The following is a 23260-nucleotide window of genomic DNA, read 5'->3' as shown; positions in this document are numbered from 1 at the left end:
AACATACTGCTGGATGTAGCATCAAACACTAGTCAAGAGCAAACTAGAAGCTATCCTACTCCCAGGATATGAGTCACACATCCTCAGCAGGGAGGAGGAAAGTGGAGGAGGGAATGCTAATATTCCTGGTAAAAAAAAATCAATGCTGTATGGAAAATAGTACAAGGTGATGAAGTGTAGAAAGGGTTCTATACAATGATCAGAACACAGTGCTGTGAGTTTCAAATAAGATGCCCTAACATTTACAGCCCCGTCCTTTTACAGATTCTTACCTCATTCTCAGAAGAACTTGCTGAAAGCAAGACTTCTTGAGCGTCAAAGAACTCAGACAGGGACTCTGTAATGGACGCTCGGCTCTCGTTGGACGCCTGGTGGACGAGGTGACGGGAACAGTCTGAGGATTCCTGTTTCTGTAAGGGCAAGTCATAGCTTTGTACAAATGCAAACACATATGGCTCGTCAGTCAATTTTAAATCATTCCAGGTATTTAGGAGTCAAACAGGAGTTTTAATGACATTGCAGAAAGGTGTACCATGGATCAAAGCAAAATTAGTAATTTAGTAAAATTAATACCACTTGCTCCCACTTTTTTTTTTAGAGAAGAAACTCAACTTGTAACAAAAGCAAGCACATTGTGGTTTCTGATTCTTAACAGGAAAGAAAGCTATAAGCTTGTTCCACATGCCATGCTAATTAGAGCAGGAGAAAGCACACTGTTGACAGAGCAAACCACAGGAAATACCAACAGCGGTCATGTGTTTTGCATGTGTAGGAGTTTGACTGAGTACAAGTTGTCAAGAAACTTCCTTTACTAGCAACAACTTATGTGTCAGTGAATGAATTATTAATCTTAGTGTGGAATAAAGTGAGACACAACAGTAAGAGTTCCTGCCCTAGACTTCTACAAGAGTGGAAATAGTCACCAACGTTTATTATTATTTCCATCATGTACTATGATAACTTTTGACTCACTTAAGATATTACTGCAATGTTCTTATCTTGAAAGTTGTATCTAAATGCTGTAACTCTAGAAATGACAGTTACTTTAGAAGCACTAGCCCCTTTAAAAACACTAAATATTGTGTTCAAAAAACATTCCAAACTTTCCTTTAAAGATGTTTTAACATGGTACCATTACTGTGTTGTATTTTAAAATTATTACTTGTGACACTGTATGAGATGATACCTATTAAATATAACCAAATTCTAAAAGCGACAGCGTGATAATGTGTTTGCTCCATGTCAGATTATACAATAACGATCCACTAAGGACAGACTTATGACAGACTATGTTCCTTTCATGTCATCAATCACTGTGATCTGAGCTCATGCAGAAAATGGGCATTCTTCAAAATGAGCTTGAGGTAATGATATTTTATTTGTGCAATATCATTGCAGTTACCCCATTTGTTGCTGTCCTGTGAAATTCACATCCTATTAGTGGCTTTGGGAAGAACACTGTAGTGGAGCGCTCCCATTCTGAGATTCTAATAAAACACTTTTGACGATGGCAGAACTTTGTTGTCAGCTGTTTCTGATCATAATCATATGGGGGAGCTCATGGCCAAAGAATTTATTTTATTTTATATTACTATGACAGCAAAATCAGGTTAAACCTTGTGAAAGCCAGCTTGAATCTACAAACATCATATTCCTACCCTGAGTACTAATCCAGATTTGTCCTTTTAAACATTTCTTCGCATTGAGTACTTTGAGTTTTCAGTCCTGAAGAATTCTTTCCTGATGAATCAGAAATGGTCAGAGTTTCTAAGCACATGTTTATACACTACTAGAAATAGCTGGGAGCAGCAGAAGGATTTAGTCAACTCTACTGTGTGTTTTTAACCCTTGCCAGTGGCTTTTTCTGAAACTTGAGGATGATGCTGGTGTGTGGACAAGAAAAGGGTGCTGCTGGTGGTGGTGTATTCCTCACACCCACCTGCAGCGAGCCAGTGCTGAAGTTTTTAATGATGGCAGGCTCTGAGATATGTGACTCTATGTGTATCTTGCAGAGGCGCTCTCTCAGATCAGAGTTCTGCGCTAAAGCCTGCAAAAGCAAACAGCAAGCAGGACAAGCACACACACACAGGCAAACACACACACACACACAGAGCAAAGTGCTGTCTACAGATTCTCCACTCTTCTGGATCAAAACACATTTATAACCATTTCAACTCTGAACTGTCATGTGTTAGATGTGTTCTTATTAAATACATGGTATTTAAAAAAGTGCTAAGCCTGATTTTTGCCAGGACAAATTTTTAATGTGCTATTTTTCCCCCAACTCTCCATTTTCCACAATCTGGTTTATTAAATGTCTATTGGTTGGACCCATTTTTCAATGTACAGTATCCCACGATTTTTTATCAGGTATTAAAAAAGGCTTTGGATGTAAACTAGTAAGAGAACATTACTGACTAAGGAATATAACAGGACTGTCACCAGAAACAGGATGTCCCTAACTTTTTTATTCTTATTTGCTAAGAATCATATTTATTATTAATCAAATCATCCTATTATCACTTATAGCAACTATAAACAGTCATTCTCTCACCAATCTCTCCTTTACCAATCTCTCATCAATCTTAAATTTATTATGACCAAAAAAAAATGAGCTTGTTATTTTACTAAACAACCGCAAAGCACATTGCCCTCCAGTGGAGGGAAACCTATTGACTTTATATATATGACTATATATATACACAAAGTTTTAAATCCATATTACCTCCTCAGTCAGTAGTATGATTGTTATCTTTAAAAAACAAAACACTAACATGTACACTCATGGAGCACTTGGAACACCTGTACACCTGCACCTTCATGCAAGTAGCTAATCAACCAACAGTGTGAAGCATAAAATCATGCCAATCTGGGCCAGCAGCCTCAGGTAACGTTCACATCAACCATTAAAATGGGGAAAAAATGTGATGTCAGTGATTGACTGTGACTTATTTTTAAAACCGCTGGAATTTTCAAAAAGAAAAAAAAAACATCTAGTGAGCAGCAGTTCTGCAAAATGATGAGAGGCCAAAGCAGAATGGCCAGACTGGTTCAAGCTGACAGAAAGGCTACAGTTACTCAGCTGAACACTCTGTACAATTGTGGTGAGCAGAAAAGCATCTCATAATGCACAACACATTGAACCCTGAGGTGAATGGACCATAACGGCAAAAACCACATTGGGGTCTACTATACTGACAAATGTAGCCTGGTGCGATGAATCTTGATTAGTGCTGAGGCACACAGACGGTAGGGTCAGAATTTGCCACCAGCAGCATGGATCCATGAATCCAACCTGCCTTGTGTCAGTCCATAAGTGCCGTAATGGTCTGGGGAATGTTTTCTTGGCACACACTGGGTCCATTTCTCACACTATGTCTCAGAGCAAAAGTCGTCTCAAGCTGGTCTCGTGAGCATGACAAAGAGTTCATTGTTCTTCAGTGACCTTCCCAATCACAGGATCTGAATCCAGTAAAACACCTTTGGGATTTGATAGATTGGGAGATTCACCTGCATGAAGCATGTGATGCAATCATATCAACATGGACCTGAATCTCAAAGGAATGTTTCCAACGTCTTGTGAAATCCATGCCATAAAGAATTGAAGCTGTTTTGAGAGCAAAGGATGGCTCTACCCAGTGTTAGTACAGTGTTCCTTATAAAGTGCTCCTCGAGTGTACATTTAGTGATGTGCAGTTACACACATTACTAATTAATAAGCAGTCTCCTGAAGCCTTATTAAAGACAGTGAGACATGTCAAAAAAACTTTTTACAACACAGTATGAGTACAAAATAGCATAGTTTAGACACGAGCCTGTGTTAATAGAGCATTCAAGTCATGTCAGAATTACAGTAATTATGAGCTAAAAAAACATTCAAAAAAGCATCTTTGCCAAAGTCATAATTAGCAGCTGGGATTTCTGAATTTTCTCAAAGTTCTGACTCAGCGGTGTGTGAAATGACGTTATAAACAACTGAGAAATGGGCAGTAGCTTGGAACAGAGTAACGTAAGGTTTTAAATTCCCTATCGTTTTCAGTAACAGCCTCATAACAACACAAACACTTCAGTGCAGCATTATTGCTTTCAGCTTTGTGCCAGGAAAAAAATGCTCATGGTTGTGTGTAACCATAGATATAACTCATTTCCAAAACTCTAAGCAGAATATCCAAGTTATCTGTAATTACTGTAATTCCAACATGATTGTATGTGGGAATGATCCTAGCACAATAAGTCAACTTTTGGAATTGTTTGTTGGTTTACTTCTAAATTTATCAGTGGATTGCTGGTGTTTCTGGTCTACACATTAGAATAGATTTAGAGTACAGATGTTTTCAACAACTGGTCAGTCAGTGGGTAACAATATTTCTTCTAGATCAGGGATTCCCAAACTAGTGTTTTTTTTTTTTTTTTACGAGCCCACATGGAGTCACTTAACTTACAAATCGTGTTGTGGCAGAAACTCGCGATCTCTTTTGGGGTATTTTAGTCTTTTTCTCTATCCTGACATGTATAGCAATTCAGCATAAAAATAAACAAATTACATCGTTTATCTACCTCTGCTCTGCTCCTTACTACTTACATACTATTTGACAGATATGACAGGAAATGAAAACGTGCTTTCACACACACTTTCTGACCTTTGGAAAAAACTGTGTCAAGCTCACCCTTCCCACTATGATAAAAAGTCAGTGCAAGGAATGTTCCTTTGGTTTGAACTAACTAACATAACACAACATTTGGCTTACTAACATAAAACTGTCACAAATCCCTTCAATGCACAGCACATTTCCCATCATGCTATGCACTGTTCAAGATTCTTGCTGTGCTTGCTTTGGTTTTACATTACTTGTCTAGTCTTGAAGAGTTCAGAATATTTTAGAGAGGTGCATGTTTATCATAATAATCAAAAATAATCAATGCATGATGTGTTTCAGTTACTCCAATATTGTTTATGTTACGGCTGAAAGGGACGCGTGTAAACGTGGAATGAGAAGGAAACTAATACCAGCAGAGTAATGGTGGGCATCAGCTGAACTTGACTAGATGTTTTTGAAAAAGGGAAGATAAACATCTTAAAACTATATACATGGGTCTACTCATTAAAACCTACTTTTGGCATTAAAACCCTGAGACTCTTTGAGCTTCTTTGGCAAAAGAATTTTCTAACAGTCCCCACCCCCTTTTCTTTATATGCGTGTCAGCTGATTACCTCTAACTCTAGCTCTACTCTATTATGTTTTTTTGCCAAGCCTGGATCATTTACTTTTTAATTTAAACCTTGTTTTTTATGTCTACTTTCCAGCTTTGCGCCCCGTTTGTTTTGCGGTCCATGATTATAGATTATTCTTAGTTGATGTTATCTCTGTGTTTGAACAATGTGTGGAAATCTGATGATCATTACTGCATTTAGTTTTGCTCTTGCAGCAACTTTCTAACAAGCTGTGCTATGTAAAGAAACAAAATTCACTGTGCAGTATAGGACAAATAAAAGGCTTCTTCTTCTGCTTCATACTGCCTCTATTTACACATTGGAATGGTTAAATGTTCAATTGTTATAATAGTGCTAAACCATAAACTTGGATTTAAAAATGTTAAGTGGTCAAAGCATGGACTTGCAGAAAATTCCATGTCCATTTAATAATTGGGGAACCCTTGCTCTAATTCAACAAGCGAAGATAAAAATATGCTATGAAGTATATGTTCATATGACACTTGGCAGTCATTATATAGCATTGTTAATTGTCCCAGAAATGCATCGAGGTGGTTAAAGCAATATACAGGTAGCAGGGTGTTAAAAAGCACATGCAGAGTAGACATTACAAAAAAACAAACAAACGTGTGTGTGTGTGTGTGTGTGTGTGAAGCAGGCTTACAGAAGCCAGTGCACTCTTCAGTCCCAGGAGCTGTGCAGAAGGAGCTGTACATGTTTCCTGCTCCATCATCTGCCTCAGTTTCTCTTTCTCGGACGTCAGGGAGCCTAGAGCCGACTTCAGGCTAGTGTGCACTGCAATCACAAACACATTTAACAATCATTATACCTAACAGAATGTGTACAATCAGCGAGGACCATACCAGTCACAAAAATGATGATTATACAGCTGCATTTAGAGGGCATGTTTTCTTTCAACCAGTCAAGTAACACAAAACAAAAACAACAACAAAAAAAAAATCAATGCAAATGCATTTCCTCTACCAACAGCAGTTTTGTGAGAGCTCAGAGTCGAGAAGAAAAGCCTCAAAAGTGTGAGCACAGCAGGCGTCTGCAGCTTCACAGCTCGCAATGGAGTGTTTCACACGAGCTGTCACACGAGGGTGGAGGAGACCCCGGATTTATCCGAGAGAAAACTGTGACAGTGTATTTGCAATTAGCAGCTGTTGCGCATTACAGTGTGGAAGATTTCCCTGAATGGAGTCGACTGAGTGCTCTGAATACACTGTTATTGTTTTATAGATAAAACCTCATTGTTAAGATACTTTTGTAATAACAGAAATTCAATATATATATGTTTATCTGCAGCACTCACAGCTGTTGGCCACACGGCAGAAATCTTCTTGCAGTTTGGACACATCTACAGGCAGGTCAAGAGGCTCTGGATAGTTTTTCTCAATGGCCAGATCGGCAGAGGAGAGGTTGGGATTAGAGGCGTGGAGACGCACAGAACCTGAGGAGATACAGCTAGGGACCTGTGAGAGGATGAGATACAGGAGGAAATAGCACACATTAGGAGAGAAAAGAATGACCCATATCTTCAAGTGACACAGTTAAAGACTAAAAACAAGAACTTTCACTTGTTTGATGGAGGACTAACTGGTTTGCTGACTGAGAAAGTAAAATGTTCCAGAGCTCATCTAAACAAGTACTTCACAGTTCCTGCATATTACAGCATTATAAAAAATATGGAGTAGAGTGACAATAGAAGGTTATATTCTTTATTGCTTTTGCTCTTTGCTCTGTTACCAAAAAAGTAAAACTACTTTCACATTTCAAGCCATTTTTTTTCCATTTCAGACATTTTTGTACATTTGCATCATCAGTATTTAATCTCACAAGCTCTGCTAGTGTGGACATTTATTTTTCTAGGATGATCAGGTGAACACTTTTCTGTTGCACCACTGTGGAGCTCATATTTGTGGGAATGTACTGGCTCGGAATAAAAACCTTATCTTTTATGTACAATCTAATCTCAAAATGTATTTATTTGTTTATTAAATTTGTTGTTCATTGTTGTTATTTGTTGTTTATTATGTGCTTACTTCTGTTGAAGTCTGTAAAAGACCCTGAATCTGATAAATGCTCAATATCAATTAAAAGTATTATTATTATTATTATTATTATTATTATTATTATTACTAATACTACTCAGGTGGAACCAAATGAACCAGGAACTAAAATCAGCCCTTGTGTAAAGTTTCTGAAAGAGTTCCTGAAAGGGTTCCTGTGGTGGTCTGATTTGAAAGCAGCATGTTTCAGGTGCTGAAGCTAAAACCCCCGTTGACAATTATGGCTCTATATGAACAGCATGTATAATCATTAACATACAAACTGCTGTAAAGTCTGCTTCATGTCAGCTCTTAAAACCACTGTTAGCAATGAGAGTCATACCATTTGCAAGCCTCTTGTGATTATTAAGGCTTTTATGTCTTTTTCAGAATGCAGTTCTTTTTCAAATGGCATGACAAAAGCACATTCAGTGTTACTTCATTTACAGACAGTGCCATTGCTGGGGAGGACGTATGCTGCGAGAACTGCTAAATATCATACTATTAAATATCAACCAAAATGAGTCTGAATGAACTGTCCTCACACAAATATATATATTGCTATAGATCTGAATTAAAATCCACACTAAAAAATACATACTGATGTTTATACACAAATTATTAAAACTGAACTGCATCTAAAAACTATTTTCTAATAATTTCTTTTAGAACTGTTTAATTGAAATACCAGTATATATTTAAAAATCTGACAAGGTATTAGTTGAAACTCTTTACAAAGCAAATAAATAATATATACTATGTGTGTATGTGTTCTCATTTCACCAGAGGCCAAAAAAATGTTTTTCATTTATGTTTCATTTATGTTTTTCATCTATGTTCAACACTGAATTTCTTTGTAATGTTACATTCCAAAGTGATGGTTAATGGCTCATATGAAAGTAGATACTCATGACTAAGAATTTGTATCTGTTTATACCTAGCCTACTAGGGGCAAATCATCAGAAAGGTTCCAAACCCAGCCCCCCCCAAATGGTTAGTGTTTTTCCACACAAATCTTTATCTTCAAAGTAAGTAAGTATCTTTAAAGTAAATTGTGATATTAAACCCATTTCTGCTCTCAAAGATTTCCCATATTCATCTAGAATTTGAAGGTGTTATCTTCAGTGTAAAGTTGTTCCAACAGAGGTAAAATCATATCACACTGAAAGCCATCAGCATCCTGACTAATTTTATATCAGACTTGCAAACAAAATAAGTCATTTGTTTACACTGATTGAAAGTGTCAAAAAAGTCAATTTCCATTCCTACAGTGGAATGGATCACCAGTGTACTGGTAAATAAGCTTAAACATCAGCACAGTTACTTATACTCTGAGGGAGCCATTTCATTTTCATACATTAAGCGCCTTTTTGTGTTTTATAAGGAAAGATATTTAACATGTAGAAGGCAAACAAAGCTAGACAAGCAAAGCTAAAATGCATCAGTTGAAAGATGCTCTGAAGTCAGAAACTAGGCTAATAAGGTTTATATAGAATTATAAAATAGCATAAAGGAAACACATACTACATGACAACTTAAATACAATCTTAAAGCTGCAGACACCATGTTTTCCCACAAACACTCAAATCAGCAAACATAACTGTCATCACAATAGACGAAACCAGCAGTCCTAGATGCAAGCCTATGATGGTTGAACATTTTTTCCCATTAATATGTAATTGCACTATCAATGATATCACCCTGTGATATCAGAGCAGCATATAACCACTAACCTCTCACAGAAATGACAACACAACACAAACCAACAAATTAGAACCTGAGTTTCTAAACAGTTTCACAAATATTTCAATATAGACACATTTAACATGCTTCAGTGTGGAGTTTTCCTTTAATCTGGTATGGATGAAGATAGGATAGCACAAAACCTGCAGCGTTGTTTTGTTGTCCTTGCTGTAATGTTTGGAACGCCATTTCCTGGCATGTCTTTTTTCTTTTTTAGGGCTGTCATATGTGTATGCCTGTAAGTAGAGAAAGGAAACAGATTTTTTATTTACAGGAGGCGTTTTTATGGTTACAAGAATGACATAACTAAATGGGCAAAATTGTAATTCTAAACGGATGTATTTCACAAAATCACAGCAGCAAACACTATTTAGGAGAGATGAGGAGATTGATCTGGTTTTATATGGTTTTAGGTAATTGTTTGAATGTGGCATCAGAGACATTTAGGCATCATTACTAGCTGTAAAAAAGTGAATTTAGTTCCCTAGTGGCCTGAGGAACTTTTCAGGCTAAAGACAAGGTTACAAAATGACACACTCTTTCATTACAATGATGATAGTGGTTTTGTTTTAAAGGTAGAATGCATGAGAAATTGTTAGCATGTTAATGTTTGATGGTCTTGCTAAGAATCAGGTCTCAAGAGAATTCACGCTCACTTTCCTGCTTGTATCTGATGAAATAAAAACATATTTCTAGTTCCAGATGTAGTACATTTTCATACACTACATCATTCATCATACATCTGTCACCAGGTGACTTTTTAGCATCAATGAGTTTCAAAGATTTGATCTATATAATTAACAAATTATCTTAAGCAGAAGTGACAAAATTTGACATCACTATAGTATGTTTATAAATAGATGTGTAATATGTGACTGAGACTTAAAAGCTTTTTTTAATCTGCTATTTTCTTCACGATTTTTTGACTAGTATGGCTATTTCCTATCACATACACACTGTTTATTAACTATAGATATTTCCTGTCCTAGTGAGTCTGATTTGCACATATTGGAGATATGAAAAGCAGACTCTGTACTGTTGTGGAATGAAAAGTAGTAAGACCTGCAGGGCATTGATAGCAGGCGCGGAATAGGTGCGGTGGAGAACCTCCATACTCCTCAGCAGGTGATTCAGCTCTAGCAACTGAGCATCGCACTCAGATAGCTCTGTGGTCAGAGAGAGACATACAGAGAAAAAGAAAGACAGAAAGAGGGAGAAAGAGTGAGAGGAAGGAGGGAGGCAGAAGGTGAAAAACAAAGAGAGAGCAAGAGAGAGAGAGAGAGAGAGAGAGAGAGAGGAAAAAAGAATAAGAAGAATGAGGGAGATAGAAGGAGAAAAACACAGAGAGAGAGAGCGAGAAACAGCGAGAGAGAGAGAGAGAGAGAGAGAGAGAGAGAGAGAGAGAGAAAGACAGACAGAGAAATAAAGAGTAAGAAGAATGAGGGAGATAGAAGGAGAAAAACACAGAGAGAGAGAGAGAGAGAGAGAGAGAGAATGAGAAGGGGGGTGTATGGGTGGATGCATTTGGCATACAGACATTAACAGAACAAGAGAATATGACAGACATGTACAGGCATGGCACTGCCAGAGTTGGCTATAGTAAACTGTGTGTGTGTGTAACATAAAATAAAAACACAAAAACACACCTCTGGAACATCTGTCCATGTCATCAGAGTACTGCAGCCAGGCGACCACCTTAGCTTGACTGGTGAACGTGATCGGCGAGTGCAGAGAAGTCTGCTTGGCAAGAGAAGCACGCTTCTAAAGTCCAAAAAAAAAAACCCACACATTTGCTGCATCTTTAATATCAAGTCACAGAGGCTATTCGTGATAATCTGCTAATCTACCTGACGAACAATCGTGTTTGTTTGGTCTGAATAGCTTCAAGAAAAAGATAAGTTTGGAAGAAAAAATCAATTAGTGCTAATAACCTAAATGGTACCAAGACCTAACTCGTTTTGTAGATTGTGAAATAATTCCAAATGTATATTAAGTACAATATGTTTAATTAATAAAAAAAAGTAATTGTTGGCAATTGGAATTGCTGTGGTATAAGAGGATCTGTAACATCACGGCGTCTGATTCTTTCCTTATAACAACATGTCCCATCATGTTTAATTCCTTAAATATATTTAGTACTTCATGTACTCTTAAGGCACTGCTGTGTCCTCCAAGCTTACAGTGGCATAAAGTAGTTAATTACACTAAACGCCAGCTCAGAGAGCTGAATAATGTCTGAGACGCAAACCGTGCCCGAGATCTAACCTTTCTGGCAGCTTGGCTCTCGCTGAAGTTGGGTGAGGAGGTGGCAGGGAAGTGAGGGCTGAAGAGTGGTTTCTCAGGAGGCAGCATGGCGATCTCATTCTGCCTGTACAGCCGGTGGTGACGCAGCTTACAGACCCATTCATCAAACAGCTCCTGAGACTTGATCTGTGAGCACAGAGACTTCACAGTCCAAAACTCCACACACATTTCTCAAATCTGTGCCTCGAGAGAATTTCTGGACGTGTTCTATCTTGGCACATTCAAATATAATAATTCTTTGCCATTTATTATATAATGCATGCTTTTTTCACATGGGGCCAATAATATGATGATATTTCCAGTTAAACACTCAAATCTTGTAAAACTACCATCAGTCAACATGGTCAATGTTACACATAAAATGTTTCACCTTATTTTAAGAAATCCCTTACATCTATATTGGCACAATAAAAGGGTTAAAATTGACAGGGCCTGTGAAATAAATACCAGTGCCTCAAAATTCAGAGGTCTTTATGGTGTTGTGAACACAGATATGTAAATATATCTTTTGTAAAAAGTTTTAAATTTATATACTTCATCAAAAATGATCAAAAATAGTTTGGGGGGGGGTATCTAAAACATGCAGTTATTTTGACTTCCTGTTTCACAAAGATATACTGTGCATTAACATTTTCAACATTTTTGTATACATCAAGCAAGATTAGGTGGACTTTTATTTCAAGGGATTTTATTCAGGGTTTTGAAAATCATGCTGGATGTACGAACCAATTGTGTTAATGATAATTCAATTCATGGAACCTATGGATGTATGTTAGTAAATTCGGTTTTTTTCAGTGTAGATAGGTAGAATAAGTACAATAAGCAAGTTTTACTGCTACTTTTCATCACATGAAATCTCTGATATCTTACTGATGTTTACCTTTAGATGGTAGATGTTCTCCTCTGCATCCAGATCAATACATTTGGACTTCTTTTTTATGGCCATGACAGACAGACCCACGTCAATGCGGCCATGAAGCTTGCCCTTCTCGATCTTTAAACACAGCGGGATTATCCGGTGAACCATCAATCCACACAACAGTCTGAGCCGACAAAATAATCTCCGTTGTTTTAGAATGCAGTCTGAGTGTACAGGTTTGTGGAATGAACCCTTGCATTGTCTTAAGGGTCGAAAAACGAACCTGAACTATTTTTTACAGTAGAGAAAACCAGTGATGTCTGAGTAAATGCAGTCTTTGCGAAGTGGGAAACCCCAGATATTCACATAGGTTGTGAGGAATGACTGGCTGTTTCTTCATTAAATATAGATTGAAAGTTCCATTAAGCTGCTTATTTTAGGGGTTTAGTGAAGGCGGTCATTTGTGACCCTTAGGACAAGTGAAGTATAAATATATATTAAGACTACACAAGGGTTAATGGAGTTCTCCAGCATTCTTCAACCTAATGTGCATCCTCTGGCTGTGATGTGTGTGCAATTACCAAAGACAGGAATTTGGACACGTTTTCCTGCACTGAGAAAAGTATTTTACTTGAAACTCATTTATAATGAAGGCCTAAGGGCACCTGCTAACTTCCGTTAATAAACATTTCAAATACACAACTATGTAATGAAATGAACAGATTTAAAGCTTTATTAACAAATTTGACAGAAAAATTAATGAAAGCAAGCTAGAAAAATACGAGTTATGCATAAACATTTATTGATTCCCTTAACAGCTGCCCGTAGGGTTTCATTATAAATATGTTTGGAGTAAATTGTTGTTTTTGTGGCGTTTTCAGTTCTGAGAAATGTGTCTATGGTAACCAATGACACAGTACAGATAGACATTAGGTTAAAAAAGTTGGAGTATTCCTTAACCCACTAGACCTGCTCTCTATCAGCACAAATGTAAAGGCTGATATCAAATCTAGCTATGGTTAAAAGCTGGAAAGAACACATTTAAGCCTCTGTAACAAGTGAAGGCAAGGAGGAGGTGGAACCCCACCTGCTGCAGACAACAGAGAGCGGGGAAATGACAGGGAATGTGTATGCGCAAGGACTACTGGTGATGATGCATATGCAAAGTGACACATGAATGATGGAAATTATTTCTACTCACATCCGCTGAGCACTTGGCATACTTGAGAATTCCCTTATCCAATAAGAAGTATCTCTGTACAGAGAGAGAGAGAGAGAGAGACAAAGGTCAGTTTCAAAGTTTATGCTATATATCTATATTTTAAATTTTGTATTATATTGCTTAATGCTTATATTAGAATTTCTGCCTCGCTCACTCTGTTTCTGCATTCATCACTTGATTACCTAGCAACAGTGGAAAAAAACCCAAAATTCTCCATTTTCAATCTTGACACAGCCTACAAGGCTGAGCTAATTATAATTACTCAGAACAGCTTTTCTGCAACAAGCTACTGAATACAACCAAAGATTTTCAATTCTAAAACTATCACCTACCATCCGCCTACACAAATCCAATCAGACAAAGCGCGCAAACAGGATTTTACAGTCTGTGCTCTGAAGTTTATCCAACGCAGATTGTTCTTGTATAATGTATAGATTCTTCTTCTCGCTATATGTAATCAGCTAATGCATCACACCCACTCATCCAATACACACATGTCTGAAACAGCAGTTGGAGTCATGAAGATGATGGATGTGTGTGTGTGTGTGTGTGTGATGTCAGTACACAAGACAATCACTCAATCAGTTAAAACCTGCTGTGCAAAGGGCTGTTGATTTAATGAGGGCAAGTGAGTGAAAGTGACCGCTACATGGAACAGAGGGATTTTGCACACAACACACACTGACCTTGTGCCAGCCTTTCATTGGCCATTTTCTCCTCTTCAACATGAAGCCTTCCTGTCTGTCAGGTGGCTGAACGTTCCCTGAACCACTACGCAGCCCCTCCACGATCTCCCAGCTGTCCTGTACACAAACAAAACGTATAACTATATGTTAACATATAACATATAACATGCAGAAACACTCAAAGAAACCAGCATTGATTAATATTCAGTGCATGTCTTTTACTATAGATAAAGCTTTTAATAAAGATTTTACAAAGAACTGTGAAAATATTAGGAAGTCATAAATGTCCAAAAACATTGACATAACAAATCGCTGCATTTAATTTATCATTACCTGCATTAGTTGGTCCTAAAATCTAGTTGTGTTCTTATTACAATTTAAATTTCTCAATTTTAATGTTCATAAACAAGTGAAATTATTATTATTATTATTATTGCCATTAACCTTAATGAAACACTTTCTTGCATCATTTCAAGAAGGTATTTTGGGCGAGTTCTTTCTGTCAGTTCATGTATATTTTTAGAACATCTTGCTTTGACCTGTTTCAGACCACACTGCAGCATCTCAAAGAAACTGATGTCAGGACTTTGTTTTTCTATTTTAAAATGCATTGTGCGTTTTGTCTAGTCAGGCCACTCTGCAGTTGTGCTTTGGATGGCAGTCGTGTTGCATCACCCCGATCACAGACACCCTGAACACATGACATTCTGCTGCAGAATTTCCCAATACAATTTTCATTCAACATTTTTTTTTTTGAGATATGAAGCTCCAGAGCAGCACCATGTGATTGTCGGCTACTTCCTCTAACATGAAGGGATAATTTTTGGTTTACTTGCTGAATATGAAAGGGTTGCACAGTGTTGACGTGGTAAGATAAGATAAAACTTTATTAATCCCGAAGGAAATTCTTGGTGCAGTGTGTAGAGAAGAGGCCTTCCCTATGTTTTTCTGGGTTTCCTCTGGGTTTCTTAACCTAAAACATGCCAGGGGTGGAAAATTCCCCTACATGTGAATGTGTGCACATAACATTCTATTACCTCTTCTTATTTCTTCCTTTTCTATTCACTCTTTTTTTTTATACCCCGTTCTTAAATTTACGAGGAGTAGACCAGGTTTTTCATTTCACTGCATATTGTATACTGTATATACGGTAATTGTGTACATGACACATGAAAATCTTAAATCTTGATTCTTAGATGATGCAGTGTGATGGATTAGCTTCCCATCTATGAAATATTTCCAAGTTGGGATCACACAATATAGTGGTTGCCGAAGATGACAGAAGGAATGCATAACTACCTTAACTTCATCACTGGGTTCTTTGTCACTGGTTTGAGGAGTCTATATTCTTTTTTGAAACTTTTTTGCCTAAAGCACCTTTTTAAATTGCTTGTACTTCGAATCTTTGGGATCAGCTTTCAACTACAGCAACACGATTCTTCCACATTCAGCAGTGATGGATATTATCTAACTGGGTGAGATTACAATTTTCCGTTCTGTGATCATAGCCTGCATAAGAGAATGGTGACAGTCATCTGTGAAAAATGTTTCTGTTTAGGAGTAATGAGCTTTATAAATGCAGCTCAAGCTTGAACTAAGAGATTATAGTCTCTTATTCAGGGGACCCAAGTATGCACAGGAATACATACACATATGCACATAACTACATAGATACAAAAAGTTGAGGCTGATGGCTGTCCAATTCTACTAGACTGTGAAGTATGAATGTTTATACTATTCCATTAACTGGTCAAACTCAGTGACCATTCAGTCTATCAATCATTCCTTACTGTTTCTAGCTACATTCATACATGCCCTATTAGTTTCACTTAGTAATTCATAGGTATTATTAAATAATAAGACCAATAACTAACTAAATAAGCTCAGATTTTAAGAAGTTTAATAAAACAAATTATATGACTATTCATTGTTATTTTAAATGCATTCTGTTTAATATCATATACAGTTGTGCTCATAAGTTTACATACCCTGGCAGAATTTATGATTTCTTGGCCATTTTTCAGAGAATATAAATGATAACAAAAACTTCTTTCACTCATGGTTAGTGTTTGGCTGAAGCTGTTTATTATCAATCAACTGTGTTTACTCTTTTTAAATCATAATGAAACCAGAAACTTCCCAAATGACCCTGATCAAAAGTTTACATACCCCATTTCTTAATACCGTGTATTGCCCCCTTTAACATCAATGACAGCTTGAAGTCTTTTGTGGTAGTTGTGGATGAGGCTCTTTATCTTCTCAGATGGTAAAGCTGCCCATTCTTCTTGGCAAAAAGCCTCCAGTTCCTGTAAATTCTTGGGCTGTCTTGCATGAACTGCACGTTTGAGATCTCCCCAGAGTGGCTCAATGATATTGAGGTCAGGAGACTGAGATGGCCACTCCAGAACCTTCACTTTATTCTGCTGTAGCCAATGACAGGTCGACTTGCCCTTGTGTTTTGGATCATTGTCATGTTGGAATGTCCAAGTACGTCCCATGCGCAGCTTAGGGGCTGATGAGTGCAAATTTTCCTCCAGTATTTTTTTGATAACATTCTTCTTGCCATCAATTCTGACCAAATTTCCTGTGCCTTTGTAGCTCACACATCCCCAAAACATCAGCGATCCACCTCCGTGTTTCACAGTAGGAATGGTGTACCTTTCATCATAGGCCTTGTTGACTCCTCTCCAAATGTAGCATTTATGGTTGTGGCCAAAAAGTTCAATTTTAGTCTCATCACTCCAAATGACTTTGTGCCAGAAGGTTTGAGGCTTGTCTCTGTGCTGTTTGGCGTACTGTAAGCGGGATACTTTGTGGCATTTGCGTAGTAATGGCGTTCTTCTGATTGGCATTCTCAATTCCTTGGATATCTTTTTATATCCCTTTCCTGTTTTATACAGTTCAACTACCTTTTCCCGCAGATCCTTTGACAATTCTTTTGCTTTCCCCATGACTCAGAATCCAGAAACGTCAGTGCAGCACTGGATGAAAGATGCAAGGGTCTGTCAGGAGTCCAGAAACTCATTGACCTTTTATACACACACACTAATTACAAGCAAACAGATCACAGGTGAGGATGGTTACCTTTAACAGCCATTCAAACCCGTTTGTGTCAACTTGTGTGCATGTTATCAGGCCAAAATCACCAGGGTATGTAAACTTTTGATCAGGGTCATTTGGGTAGTTTCTGTTGTCATTATGATTTAAAAAGAGTAAACACAGTTGTTTGACAATAAATGGCTTCAGCCAGCCACTAACCATGAGTGAAAGAAAAGTTTTTGTGTTATCATTCATATTCTCTGAAAAATAGCCAAGAAATCATAAATTCTGCCAGGGTATGTAAACTTATAAGCTCAATTGTATGCCCCCCACATTGATATCTGAATGGCATAGCCAGTGCTGGAGAGCAGCTTGAGGGGTAAATGAGGTTTGATGTCAGGTGCATTTACTGTCCATAACTGAAGGGAGATGTTTCAGTTTTTTAAAAAAATGTTCTATAATAATTATCTAATTTCAAAATATGCACAGAAAATCAGTGTAGATTTGTTCTATCAGGGTTGCCCTGACACAAAATCTTTAGGCTTTTGTGTACATTTTCCTTTCCTGCACCACACCAGTGCTGCCCCTAAGGAATAAAATTTACCTCACTAGCTGCCTGTCTTCATTAGGTGTAAAGCACTTATCACACCCTGCATTGCAACATGCTCACAGTGTCTGTGTGCTTTTCTTGCTGTTTTACCTCTCAACAGAGTTTTTAGGCTGATGTTATTCTTAATCTGTGACCTAGTGAACCAGTATTGATGTACTCATTCATAGAGACCTCAAAAGCACTTCTGTATGTCACTGTGGATAAGGGCGTCTGACAAATGCTGTAAATGTAAATGGTGGATCAAATACGGCTGACAGAGGAGGTCAGACTCTAGATGACATGCTTTGAATGTATCTAATACACTGTATAATGCAGTACAGAGCAGCAAGAAACAAAGTATGGTTTTCTTAATAGATGCTTATCTTGGACAATTATAATAAATGATAAATATGATAATTCTGTAGCTCTAGAGTTAATGGTAAGATGTAAATAAAGATAAGTCAGATAGCTCAGCTACAATTTAGGAAAGTCTGTCATCAATAACTGAAATATAATATAATTACAAATGCTAAAGGTATGACTTACTCGTATAATAAGCATGAAGCAAATTAGCTAGCTATGTGACACGCATACACACTTAAGGTGTAAGGGGGTCTGTTGATGGTCTATGGTTTACCGATATCACAAACTGAACTATGGCACTAACAGTTAGCTAGCAAAATCTCAAACTGTGTATTATTTATTATGTCAGATATGTGTAAGGCTGCATGCCATGACAAAGCATTCAGTAACTGGTATTCAATATATTTATCTACAGCTGAAACCTACCACTAGTTTGTTATTCAAAACACCATCATTCATCTATCTTCAGTAACTGCTTTATTCTGATCAGGATCATGAAGTATGAATACACCCTGAATGGGATATCAGTCTGTTGCAGGAACTCATCCACACACATGTTCACAAATAGGAACAATTTATTGTATTCCAAACATCAATTACTGTATGGAAACTTTGAGGAAAGTCCATAAACTTTAACACCTCAAAAGACTCCTCTGAAGGTATGTCATAGTGTTTTCAAATTATTCTTCTATTTGCTGATCAACATCTGAGGTTTTCCAGTCCCATGATCAACACTAGTGATGACACTGCTTCCTGTTCTGTCCTTAGTGCTAAATCTGCCCCAATGCTCAGCAGAAGCAACACATTTGCTTCTGCTGAGCAAGGTTATCGTAAACAGCGCCATCTAATTCTCTACCGAAACGTGGTGTTTGTTATATGCTGTTCAAAACCCGCCTTTGCAGCTTTTGTCTTCAACAGTTTTCACTTCCACACATAAGCAACTCGTTGTTTATATTAGGAGTTTAGTCTGTCCTTGCAATTCACACTTGCAACAGTGAGGAAAAGAGACAAGATCAATTTGTCCCATTTTAATTAACCTTGTTGGTGGAAGGGGTCAAAATGACAAAATGCTCATCAGAGACATTTTCAGTATTTGTGAAATATCAGGCACATACAAAAATGGAAAAGTGTAATAGCAAAGGAAACTGATGTTAACACGAGGACGTTAACCTTCTCAACACAGCACACAAACAACTGGTTCAGATAAAAAGCACTTATCTTCTGTATACACACTTAACTAAATATTAGTTGTGCTAATACACACACACACTGATACTCACCTGTCGGCTGTCATGTTTGGAAGAGGTGCTGCTGTTGCTGCGGGATGGAGAGGAGATTTTTTGGGACATGGTGGAGCTCTTGTCTTCTGAGCTCATCCCCCACAATCACACACAATGTGGGGGGAGAACAAGAGAGAAGGTGAGGGAGTGAAGGAGACTTAGCTGTGGACCTCCATGTAGATATGCCACGTGTAAACGTGCAGCTTGGTCCAGATGTAACACTATGAAGAGAGAACGCAGGAGGGAGGGAGAGAGAGAGAGAGTGAGTGAGAGAGAGAGGGAGAGAGAAATGGGTTATGCCCAGTGACCAATGAATAAACCACTTCAAAAAGCTTGAAGTAACTATCACTTTATTTATAATGCATTACCATAACTCTATATATGCTCATTTCTTAAAAGCTATGAATGTTTGTGTGTGTGTGTTTGTGTGTGTGTCTGTGTGTGTGTGTGTATGCGTGTATGCCTGTATGAATAAAAATGTGCTCATATACAGAAGGTCAAACCACCATTGTTTTCACTGTAGACTTTTGCATGACCTTTTGACACTTACTCATTTACTCCTACTCAGTCCTCCTTAAAACTTTCTCTCTTTCTCTGTCACATTTACTCTCTTAACACAGCAGCAAATACTCTTCAACCTTGTATTGTGATTGCAGCCTTCCCCTTAGCTCTTTTCGTCCTTTAGAGCACTCAATCTCACTCACTCACCCTCTCTGTATCTCTGTGCCTCAAGGTTAATTAGATTAAGAGCTCTGACTCACAGGGCAGTGCCACTTAACTTCCTCTATGCACACACACACACACACACACACACATACACACACACACACACACACAGGTGTGCCATTACTGCCACTGAAATTATCAACAAAAAATGGAAGCTATTCAGTCCTAAACATCAAGATTTAATGGCATACAAAAAATATTCAGTTTCCAAACATCAGCATGAGTCAATACTAATGCAAATCGCATTACACTCATTATTAAACCTTGCTGTGCCACATTACCGTACAACACAGTTTTTTTTGCCTGGTTGATGCTGAAAGCCTGAATTCAAAAGCCAAGTGAGGAAATATTGCAAAATGCACAATACCTCACAATAAACCAAACACATCTTCTACAAGTAAACACATAACTGTTCATAGTTAACATTAAAAAACAACCTGGTGAACGAGTGACAGGTTCACAATGACAGCCATGATATAAATAGACTTACATATGCAAAACAAATGGTATTCTAGTTGCAGAACTGCACTAAACCCACACTGAAGACACTCTGAAGAACCCACACTATACACTTCCATTTTAACCAAGATTTCCACTTCAGTGCCATGAGATGCACAACTCACACATTTCATAAACACTTCCCAGATATCTGACTCACTCATTGTTTGGAAGTCTTTGGAAAAAAATATTTAGCTGCTATGATTCATATGACACCTATACTGTCTTCACTGGAATTGTGTTAAAATAAAAAATAAAAGGAACCAAACAGCCTGATCACTCAGGCTAATGAAATAAAATAGGCTTTTATAATTACAACCTCACAATATTCACACATGCCACTGATGTGATTTATGAAGGTAGTATTTAATGAAAAATATGATACTAAATAGTATCATTCAGTGACTATAGGACATATATATGAGTTTGTAGGAGCAACAACAAAAAAGTCAGTCATCTCATGTTAATGAATGCCAATCCAAGTTTTATCACAGAGAGAGCTTTATATAACACGAAACATAAAAGTGGCTGCTAAGAATCCTGCATCCTCCAGGAAGCCCTAACAAATGCCTGAGATGAATATTAATGTTTGGAACAGTTCTAGTAAATTAAATATGAGTGTAGCTGATTCATCATGTTTATGTCCTGAGTCTATACTACATACTACATATTACTGCACACAGTATTATGTGAAACCACGCTCTCATCGCCGCAACCCAGGTTTGATTCCCAGGCAGGGAATAGCCAAGCAATTAACTCTCAGTGCTGTTCCCAAGCCCAGATAAAATGGGAGAGTTGTGTCAGGAAGCGCATCTGGGGTAATATCTGTGCTAAATCAAAAATATGCGTATGGGGTGATCTGCTGTGGTGATAAACAGGAAGCAGCCAAGAACAACAACAACAATACTGGTGCCGCAGTACAAGCAGTCACAGTAGTGTACTATTTAAACTCTTAAAACTCTTAAACTATTTAAAGTCATATTCAGTGCAGTGGTTTCATCAATGTAAACTATCAATATCCATTTCCTACCCGTCTCACAACAACTTACAAACAGAGAGTGTCTCTGGGTTGCTGATTAGAGAGTCAGGGGTTCAAACCCCAGACCAGGCAAGCTTCTACTGTTGGGCCCTTGACTAAGCCTCTTAACCCTGTCTGCTCCAGTGCTCATGTATCATGGCTGACCCCAGCGTCCTAACAAGCCTGGATATGTGAAAAAATAATTTCACTGTGCACTAAGGTATATGTGACAAATGTGTGCTCTGCTACATCAGAAGAAGAAGAGGATAGTGTTATCTATCCTCTTCTACTTACATGAGCTCACAGATGCCCATGATTGGTTAGTGTTGCTGTGATTGACAGGGGAGAGAGTATGTCAGCCCTCACTCCCAGCAGCATGACAACTTTGTTCTTGAGACTCTCAGCCATGAATGGCTGTGGCATTGCATGTGTGTGATCTGAGGTTGTCTGTAAAACTGTTACCTAACCTGATTCCCCATTCACATCACAGTTTCCATAGGGACAAGCACCATGTGCTCACGTCCGTTACTGTAAATGTCCAGTCTCCACCCTCTGTCCTGTCATTGGTGTATTACTCACATGGTATGCTTATTTATGCACTGCTGTGTCTGTAAAACCTAACAAAATCACAAGCTGTGTCCAAAATGAGGTACTATAAACTATGCACTCTCGCGTCTAGTGTATGAATTTGTGAAAATGGTAGCCACTCTTCCTCTACCTAATCAAAGCTGCGAGTGTTGAGTACATGAAGTGTCCAACATTCCACACTTCTTCAGTTGAATATGTGCATCATCTGTGTTCTTGAAGTGTACATCTTCGTGTCAATGTGAACACACATTTTCCACTATTTAAACGACAAAAAGGAGCACAATAGTGAGGAAGTATGTGATTTGGGACACACCCATAGTTACTTATTTTCCAGATCAATAACAACTTTTGTTTACTGAGTTTCCTTTCTTGTTGCACTTTCTAGTTTTTACCTGTGCATTTTTTTTTTCCAGATTTCTTCATGTATTCTGACCTCCCCTATAGACTTTGATGACAACTTTTTGGAAATCCCCAAAAAACCCAAACTAATTTCACACAGTTGTGTCCTACTTATCTTTCCCTTACATCACACTACAAAGAGGCAAGCTATTGAATTCTACAATTTACAGAACGCACATTTTCTTTTGATAGAAACTGCTAATGTAACAAATTAGCAGCACGATTCTGCCCAGAGAACACCTGGGGTCATTTGCAGAGAGCTTTTTATTGCTTATCGACCACATGGATAGGCAAGAAATTTAAAAAACATGCACACAACAAAACTATTTTCCAGCTCGCTCAACATCTCTGGAGTGCTGAATTCATTTGTAGGCTGTCATAGCCACTCACTGATTATTGCACAGATGGAGACAGTGGGGGGAGACAACAGGTTCAGGTTCAGATGTGACACATCCAGAAATCTGGACTTAACACGACCCCACCTGGAACATCTACTCTCTAACTGTAGAGTTTGTTTCAACAAATTTAAAATGTCCCATTCTCCCTGGATCTAGTTCTGCTGATTTTGTCTGGTAATGTGTTGCAAAAAAGAGACTGTAGTTCTCTGCAGTTTTTTTTTTTAATTAGAAAGTATTTAGAATTTATACACTTGCAATCAAACACTATTATGCAAGCATTTGTGT

General features: G+C 37.8%; 1 protein-coding gene across 4 annotated transcripts in view; it reads right to left on the bottom strand.

The window, feature by feature from the left end:
• The window catches only part of osbpl3b (oxysterol binding protein-like 3b), a 58496-nt gene that overhangs the window by 11154 nt on the left and 24082 nt on the right, over positions 1 to 23260 (bottom strand). For 3 of the 4 annotated variants that reach the window (XM_058389691.1, XM_058389673.1, XM_058389665.1), the window contains 12 exons: positions 19349 to 19569; positions 14078 to 14194; positions 13371 to 13424; positions 12191 to 12304; positions 11272 to 11436; positions 10653 to 10767; positions 10069 to 10172; positions 9150 to 9242; positions 6528 to 6687; positions 5877 to 6007; positions 1940 to 2047; positions 273 to 410 (listed from right to left, as the gene is read on the bottom strand). In XM_058389691.1, the coding sequence (XP_058245674.1) occupies positions 273 to 410; positions 1940 to 2047; positions 5877 to 6007; positions 6528 to 6687; positions 9150 to 9242; positions 10069 to 10172; positions 10653 to 10767; positions 11272 to 11436; positions 12191 to 12304; positions 13371 to 13424; positions 14078 to 14194; positions 19349 to 19444 (1395 nt within the window). In that variant the 5' untranslated portion in view covers positions 19445 to 19569. The remainder of the gene's footprint in view (positions 1 to 272; positions 411 to 1939; positions 2048 to 5876; positions 6008 to 6527; positions 6688 to 9149; positions 9243 to 10068; positions 10173 to 10652; positions 10768 to 11271; positions 11437 to 12190; positions 12305 to 13370; positions 13425 to 14077; positions 14195 to 19348; positions 19570 to 23260) is intronic. The other variant, XM_058389681.1, reaches the window with a different exon arrangement.

Source organism: Hemibagrus wyckioides, linkage group LG01 (genome assembly GCF_019097595.1).
Source record: "Hemibagrus wyckioides isolate EC202008001 linkage group LG01, SWU_Hwy_1.0, whole genome shotgun sequence".
Lineage (NCBI taxonomy): Eukaryota > Metazoa > Chordata > Actinopteri > Siluriformes > Bagridae > Hemibagrus > Hemibagrus wyckioides.
This window is presented reverse-complemented; position numbering and strand designations above follow the sequence as displayed.